The sequence below is a fragment of the Manis pentadactyla genome, chromosome 9, assembly GCF_030020395.1.
Source record: "Manis pentadactyla isolate mManPen7 chromosome 9, mManPen7.hap1, whole genome shotgun sequence".
In the NCBI taxonomy this organism is placed as follows: Eukaryota; Metazoa; Chordata; class Mammalia; order Pholidota; family Manidae; genus Manis; species Manis pentadactyla.
Window position 1 is genome coordinate 110,794,569 of NC_080027.1, and position 8,621 is coordinate 110,803,189.

The 8,621-nt window shown below is 39.3% G+C and overlaps 1 protein-coding gene across 2 annotated transcripts in view; it reads left to right on the forward strand.

Moving 5' to 3' along the window:
- Positions 1-5,088, forward strand: part of DHX9 (DExH-box helicase 9) — a 47,117-nt gene extending 42,029 nt beyond the window's left edge. For both annotated transcript variants that reach the window (XM_036912585.2, XM_036912586.2), the window contains 4 exons: positions 742-971; positions 1,136-1,251; positions 1,946-2,146; positions 4,451-5,088. In XM_036912585.2, the coding sequence (XP_036768480.1) occupies positions 742-971; positions 1,136-1,251; positions 1,946-2,146; positions 4,451-4,781 (878 nt within the window). In that variant the 3' untranslated portion in view covers positions 4,782-5,088. The remainder of the gene's footprint in view (positions 1-741; positions 972-1,135; positions 1,252-1,945; positions 2,147-4,450) is intronic.
- The last annotated feature ends 3,533 nt before the right edge of the window (positions 5,089-8,621 follow it).

The window sequence follows — 8,621 nt, forward strand, 5'->3', positions numbered from 1 at the left end:
GAAGGTAGTTAGGCAAGATGGCAGATTTTTAAAGGATATGATCTAAGTAACAAAGTAGTTCTCTTCCGTTGTAAACTGACTTGTGATTTTTGTTATATCAAAATTAAAAGGGAAGAACATTTTTTGTATGCTAGAATCCTCACAACAGTCCCACAGTACAGATATTATTCTGTTTTATAGATGAGGAAACTGACAAGGAAGTGTAAATTATTTGTCCGGACTAGTTCAATGGTTATAAGACTAGAGCTCAGGCTTGCCTAAGACAAAAAATACAGCCATGTTCTTAGCACTCACCACCGTCCTTTGCAAACTTTGATAAGTCCTCATAAGCACAGTCTGGAGGGAACCATCAGCCCTCTTTCTGCTGGGCCCCCCTTGAATTGTCTCATCATGCCATCTTCTCCAGAAGGGTAGTTAAGAGCAGTAGATGGAATACTTTGTGGTCCTATCACTCCAGCTCTTAATTCTGAGAGTAAGTGATTAATTGGGGTTTTTTTAAGTAACCGTTCTGAGCTTCTTTCGTGGTGGAGCCCAGAAGCGGATGCAGACATTGCAGTTTCCTTACTGTGGAGACTGCAGCAGAACCTCCTTGAACTTACTCCGGGTGCGAGAGTTCTGAGAAGAACGGAAATTAGGTTTTTTTGGAAAAAAGAGGTTTGGGAATAATTCATAAATAGTTTACGTGCAATGTGGGGATTAGTGAGGTAATCTGATTTTTTTCCCCTCCATTCCTCTTAACAGATTGTTTATTAACACAAGTGTTTACTAACACCGGACCAGATAATAATTTGGATGTTGTTATCTCTCTCCTGGCCTTTGGTGTATACCCCAATGTGTGCTATCATAAGGAGAAGAGAAAGATTCTCACCACTGAAGGGCGTAATGCACTGATCCACAAGTCATCTGTTAATTGTCCTTTTAGCAGCCAAGACATGAAGTACCCATCTCCCTTCTTTGTATTTGGTGAAAAGGTAAGAAAGGATTAGAGAAGTTTACACTGAAGATTCAGATTGTTTTTATTGATATGAAGTGGGAACATGAAATTAACTTTCAAAGCATGATTCATTATCATGAGATGGTCATTGCTTGGCAGTGAAATGTCAGCTCTTCCCTCTTGCCCTTTTTCCATCTGCAGATTCGAACCCGGGCCATCTCTGCTAAAGGCATGACCTTAGTCACCCCACTGCAGCTGCTGCTCTTTGCCTCCAAAAAAGTCCAGTCTGATGGGCAGATTGTGCTTGTAGATGACTGGTATGGATTTCCAGATGTGAACTCCAAACTGAATTCTTAAAATTGAGACATAATAGAATTCATCTAATCTAATGTAATCTATGAAACAAAACATGGCAGAATTTGATGGCACAAATGAGGTGCTTTATAACATTTGTGTTTTTGAAGCAAGTAGTATATCTTGATAGTATGGTTCATACTTGGTAGTAAGTCTTGAGTAGACTCTGCCAGTGCACTAGGCATTGGAGCCGCATCTACCGCCATAGAAATTAGAACCTAATGGAGCTTGGTTACCTGTTCCGTGTATTGTGTATCTATACATTGGTTAGAGACTAGTGAGAAGCACTTTGTAATCACTTGGCAAAAATGCAGTAGAGCTCAATGGACATCAGTAGTCTCAGTCATATTTTTGACAACTTAAAAACTCCCAACTACCTGAGTCTCTTAATTCATTCTTTTATTGGAAGCCGAGTGATTTTGCTTGATAGACTTTATGGTTTACAAGTCCTGTCAGTAACGAGCAGTAAGTTTTAAGAAGTTACCATAGATGATTATTCTCATTCATATAAGTCTGGGGCCATTACAGAGGTAGAAAGTACTGGTATTTGGTAAGAAGTTAAATTTATTCCATCACTTGCCATGTGTGAGGTTGAGAGATAATAATCTTTTTCTGTATGTATCCTTGTCATTTTTTTATTGTTTTTTTCTATTTTAGGATCAGACTACAAATATCTCATGAAGCTGCTGCCTGTATCACTGCTCTCCGGGCAGCCATGGAGGCTCTGGTTGTTGAAGTAACCAAACAGCCTGATATCATCAGCCAGTTGGACCCTGTTAATGAACGTATGCTGAACATAATCCGTCAGATCTCTAGGCCGTCTGCTGCTGGTATCAACCTTATGATTGGGAATGCACGGTGAGTACCACAGTAACTTAACTTCTCTTTGAACTCAGCAAAGGATGGTAATCTTACACTGGCCCGAAATTCCCAGAGTTAGTTGATAAAAGCCTTTTTATTTCAGTTAAAATTCTAGGCAAACACTGAGTATGAAATTTAATGCTGATTAACACACTGAGAAAAAAGGATGTTACTTTTGTCTCTGAGTTCATGTTAGAGATAGAAAGGGACCTTAAAAGTACATATAGAGTTCAGAGTAGGTCACCTAACGGGGAAGTGACAGAGCCCAGACAGTCCTTTCCACAGCACTGCTTTCTTAAAGAAGTGTTGACGGACGTATAGTGTGTTGGGGGGGGGCATGGGGAGGGCTGTGCAACACAGAGCAGACAAGTAGTGATTTTACAGCATCTTACTACGCTGATGGACAGTGACTGTGAATGGGTATGTGGGGTGGACTTGATGAGGGGGGGAGTCTAGTGAACATAATGTCCTTCATGTAATTGTAGATTATTGATACCAAATTTAAAAAAATAATTTTAAAAAGGTGTTGACGGGAGGTTAAATTATTACTTAATGCATAAGGGTTTACCTTAGGGAAATTCAAGAATGTGAATACTTTAAAGAGAAATTCAATGTCTCTTAATTCTTAGAATGTTTTATTTGCTTCCAAGTTTTTCACCTCTTAAAAATTTTCTTTGCCTACAGTTTTTTATTTGGAAATATTTGATAACTGCTGAAGGCAGATCAGTACATTGAATGCCCATACAGTCTCTTAGGTCAGGTTCACTTAATTGTCAGCATTTTGTGACTCTTGTTTTCATATACATATTACACACACCTACTTGTGGTTAAGTTGCAGAGGTTAACATCAGTGTGCTTCATGTATCTTTTAAGAATATAGCTACAATATCATCACACCCTAAAATTTTAGGTGTTACAGTAATGATATCCAATATACAAACATGTTAAAATATTTTTAGTTATCCAAAAATATCCTTTAATCTCCCCATCAAGGATCACTTATGGTATTTGTTACCATTTTAGTATATAGACCTCCTGGGTGCTTTAAGGATTCCTATTTTGCTGTAACTGAGTTTTTTTTTTTAATTTATTAATTAAACATGTAGTACTTAGTGTGTGACAGGTGTGGTGCTAAGTGCTTTTCTTATACTAACTTTAATATTTGATCTACCTCTAATGTAGATGGATCATTTATCCCCTTTAATATGAATAAGGAAACTAGGCACAGAGAAGTCAGGACCCAAGGCTATACAGTGAATGGTATTCAAACTCATGCAGCATAGTTCCTGAAAACAGTGCTCTCATTTATAATGCTGTACTGTGGTCCTCCCAGTGGGTCGGGTGTATAGAAGAATTATTTAAAACAGTCTTCAGAGACAAAGATTTAAAGTAAATGTCTTGGGCAGTTACAAATGCAGTGCTCATAGGTGTTTAAAGAGGTTACTTTTGGCAGGAGATGTGGTGATCAAGGAAGAGCTTTATGTATAATCTGCTTTATGGAGGACAAAGGTCTGGAAAGGAAAGATAGGGTAAATGTAAGAAAGAATTTAGGATTCTTCTTGCGTTCCAGCAGGGCCAAACTGAAACAGGGAGAAGTGAATAGATGAGACAGAGTTGTAGAGTCCATACAAATCAGTTATGGATTAAAATGGGGGAGCAGTGCAGTGAAGGAATGAAGACAGGTCCTAGCCATATTTCTGACTTGGACAGCTGCTGAATTGGGAGTGCTTGTCTCTGAGAAAAGCTGCACAGGAGGACTAAGCAGTGTGGGGTACTTTGAATTGAAGTTGTTGGTGAGATGTCGTGATACTTGAAATTTTTCATTACCCCTCATTTTCCTTGTTTGCCATCTGCAATAGATTTAGTCATAAACAAATTACCAAAGACATTTTCCCAGAAACATATTTCAGAGTTAATGTAGGAAAATATTGGGTGATAAAAATCAAATAATTTATTGCCAGCTCCAGGAGCTTCTTCCTAACATATTAGTGATTTCTTAGAATGCTGTATGGTTGAACTCAGTGCAAGACAACTCACTTTAGAGTTGCAAGGACATACTGACAAAATTAAAGTCCTGGAGATGAACCAGAAAGAACTTAAGAAGAACAGATGGTCTCAGTTGATGCAGCCTTCTGTCCCTCTTCTGGAGTAGTTGACTTATTTCAGTTTGTATTTGTGTATTTGATTTCATTCACCTTATGCAATAATTTAAAAAAATATATGACTCAATGTTTTAATTTGTGATTAGTTGAGAAGTATTAAAGATGCTCTGCTAAAGTGGTGGTTTTGTGCTTTTCCTAGGTATGGAGATGGCCCACGTCCTCCCAAGATGGCCCGATACGACAATGGAAGTGGCTACAGAAGGGGAGGTGCTGGCTACGGTGGCAGCTATGGGGCCAGTGGAGGCTACGGAGGTGGTGGCTACGGTGGCAGCTCCAGCTCGTATCGGGGAGGGTATGGTGGGGGTTACAGAGGAGGTCCCCGAGGTGGCTACAGAGGTGGCTCAGGGGGAGACTACAGAGGGTCTAGTGGGGGAGGGTTCAGGAGATCTGGGGGATTCCAGCGAGGAGGAGGTGGCAGGGGGGGCTATGGGAGTGGATACTTTGGACAAGGAAGAGGTGGTGGCTATTAAAGCCTGGTTATGTTGGTACCCATGCATGGACAGAAAAAAAGTGCATGCTGTTTGCCCAAGTTGTTTATTTGCTGCCAGTAAGTGAACCCATTGTCCACCAATTCTGTGTTTCATTGTAGTTTAAGGAAACAAGCATCTAGATACACTAGGATTTTGTTTATATTATGTAAAGTACAGTGATCTATTGCAAAAGTACTACAGTTTGTATTTTTTTCTTTAAGGAGTAAAGATTTGCCTTTAAAATTAAGTTGATATTTTCTTGCCTTTAGTTTAATATAATAGAAAATAAAGCATTACATTGAATACTGTATGTGTAGTTGTTGATCTCACATGTTAGAATATATAATGTTAATTACATCTGTTAGCTTTAAACATCAGAGGAAAAACTGTACTCTGTTTTCAAAAGTTCACCAAGTGATGTTACTACTTATAGTAGTTAGAATAAATAGCCTTGGAATAGAAATGTTACTCCTGCGGTAAATACTGGTCAGTACACAATTTCACATGGATCACTGCATCTGAATAAAACTTTTGACCTAGGGCTGAACATTTTGACTTTCTAAAAATCCAGCACTAAGGTCAACATTCCCTTTTCTAAGTTAGTTTCTGGTGTAAAAATTAATTTTAATTAGAATAAAAAATTCACAAAATTCTTAAAGATAGTAGGCAAAAAATGAAGGTAAGTCAAAGTTTCACCAATGCATAAAATTTAGATATTGAGAACTCTATTGTAAAGTGTTGTAAGTGTACAATCATCTCTACTAAACTAGCTTCATACCCTTTGAATTATATGTTAGAATACTTATATTAGATATATATAGATAATGCTGTCATGTGGGTGGTCTTCTATTTTGTCTGTATCCTTTTCAAAATCTTCTACGTGTCCTCTAGAGCACCTTAATGTTGATACACTGATGACTCCTTTCTCTTTACAGACTTTCATCTTTATCTCCAACTGATATTTCCTTTCTGAGCATCATACCCGATAAATATAATTGCTTACTGAATGTACATTTGTTTAGATAGCCCATAGAAATAAAAAACTCGGCTCTTGTAGAACTAAAGAAAACCACCTAATTCACCCTATGCCCTATACTCTGTTTCTTGTTCAGTTTTGTCTTTTTAATAAAAAATAGGAGTTGCGGCTACTTATTTGCCAAAGCCATATATATTACTGCATATAGTCAGTTCTACTTCCAAAACACCTTCTTCCAGTTCTGCTTTCATAAACCAAGGCCTCTGTTCTATTCGGGCCATCACTAACTTGGATGTATGACACAAGAACCTCTTTACTGATCTTCCTGTTTATAATCCGTTCGCCACCCATAGCTATAGTAAACATTCCCCTCAAATCTTCTATCAGCACCGTCCCTTCCTGGCTCAACGATGGATCCTAGTGTCATTGGGGTTGGTCCTGGTGGAGGAAGCTTCTCACTGGGGTGAAGGCCAAACTCCTTTCTTATCCCCTCACTCAGTTGCATGCAACAGCCATACTGAATTTCTAACCTTAGCAGTGGCCTGTGCTTTCCCTCACTTTACACATGTGAAAACTCCATAAAAGGTATAAATTTAATGTCTTGCTTGGCTGGTACTCACCCTCCAACAACTTCAACTAGAAACGAGAAACAAAAGATGGGCAAAAATGGCCAAAAGTGATGTCAGACTACATTCTCTAACGCTTGAAAGAAGCACCCATAGTTCTGATAATCTTATAATTTCAGCTAAAAAACTAAGGAAATCCCTGTGCAGATTTCTAGAACTCTGTGTGCGGCTCCCACCTCTCTATTCTCCCTCAGGAATTTAGGTATTTTCTCTAAACTCCAGCCTCTGTCCCTTTAATTTTGTGAGATTGCTGTGCTCTGCTGGGGTTCATTCTCCCTCCACCATAATCCAGAAAGTGTCTCCGCCAGAACATGAGGGCGATCTGAGGGCTCATCCCATTTGCTGAAAGCACTTAATTCATATATAAGTATATATATATATATATATCCGTGTGTATACATTTTAAATAGTTGGTTTTCTAGAGGGAAATGAAATAGCAGGTAGAATCAGTTGTAAGTGGAAACCAACTTAAATAAACTGAAGTTGTCAAATAACCCATTATAACATCCAGAAGTCATTCCTTTGAAGGAGTGATCAGACTTACGGAGCAGAAGGCTACAGGGGTATAATTTTGTGGTATATTAATACCTGGAGATATCAACCAGTGTGTGTGTTTCTCAACCATTCCTCTACAGTCTGCCTAGAAGGGATGTTGCAGCAGGTGTGATGGTTAGAAAGTTTTATCCAAAACAAGAGCTGATACACCCCTCTCCCATCCAGGAGATGGAATTAAAAAGGGCTGGATACAGTAGGGGGAGAGACTTTGGGAAGAAAGACTGTGGAAAGGTTGTAAAGTTGCCGCTTGTCATTACCGCCTCTCACCATGCACATCGGGGTTTGGGAATATAGTGAGAGTTGGCACAAAATTGGGTCTGCTTTTTGGTTCTAACTGAAATCTGTAACATGCATCACTTCCCAATTTGGGTGTCTCACAAAGGGCAAGTTGCTCCAAAATCAGAGCTGCTTCTCTCTTTGTGCTGCTGAGGAATGCCTCTCAGTCCTTCAGTTTGTAGCCATTTGCCACTTCACTGCTTCTACTTAAGTAACGTAAGAGGCTCCAGCATTGCAGTTTCCATTCTGCTCTTCAGTTGAGACTATCCCAGCTGCTGCTAGCATGGCAGTGGAGCAAAGGACATACCCACTTCTCCAGCCTCTTACAGAAAGTAAAAAGGGGTTTGAAGTCATCCTTTTTCGATCCACATCAACGCCACCCTTCTAATCTTGATTTGTCCAGTCTTCACCTCTAGAATCAACGTGTTCTTCCCTAGCAGCAACTGTGATGAGATGACCTTAAAAGTCCTGAATTATTTTAAGTTATTACTTGAAAAAAGTACAGTGTGGGATGTAATGGTTATTAAAACCCACTGCTGTACTCCAAGAAATTACAGTCTAGTAGGAAAGCCAGATAATGTGCCCAAAAGGGAAGGGCAGAGCAGAAGTCTGGAGCCATCCCCCGTCAGGGTCTAAATTAGAATCTCTTAAATGTGTACTGCATGAGCTATGCACTGGACAGTCGGTCCCCGTGGAGGAAGCTTCTCTTAAATCCCATTTAAGGAGTACAACTAGAATTTGCCTTCCTTTGACCTAGAAAGTTGGTTAAGATAGTGGTAGCCAGAATAATGGTTCCCCAAAAGTTGTCCATATTCTATCCCCAGAACTGTGAATACATATATGGCAAAAGGGGCTTTGCAGATGTGATTAAAGTTAAGGACCTTGAAATTGGGAATTTAGATTATCCACAAAGACTCAGTTTAATTACAAGACCTTAAAAGTAGAAGAGGGAGGCAGAAAAGTGGGTCAGGGAGACAAGACTGAAGAGGCAGGAGAAATTCAAAGCAGGAAACCCTTATTGCTGATTTTGAAGATGGAGGAAAGACCCCAGGAATGCATTAGTCATTAGAAGCTGGGAAAAGCCTTCAGCTGCCAAACATCAAGGAAATGGATCTTATCTAATCCAAAAACTGAAGGAACTGAATGCTGCCAACAATCCAAATGAGCAAGGAAACAAATCCTCTGGAGCCTCTAGAAAGAAGGCAAGCCCTGTCAACACCTTCATTTTAGCCCAGGGGGACCCATATCAGACTTCAACCTATGGAACTATTAAGATTATAAATTGGTTTTGTCTAAGCCTCTAAAGTTTTGGGAATTTGTTATGATGGAAAAAGTAGGGGTTGGAAGGTGAAGGAGGAAAACTTTGTGAAAGATCAAATCTCTAGGAAATTTTAAAAACACTTTGTG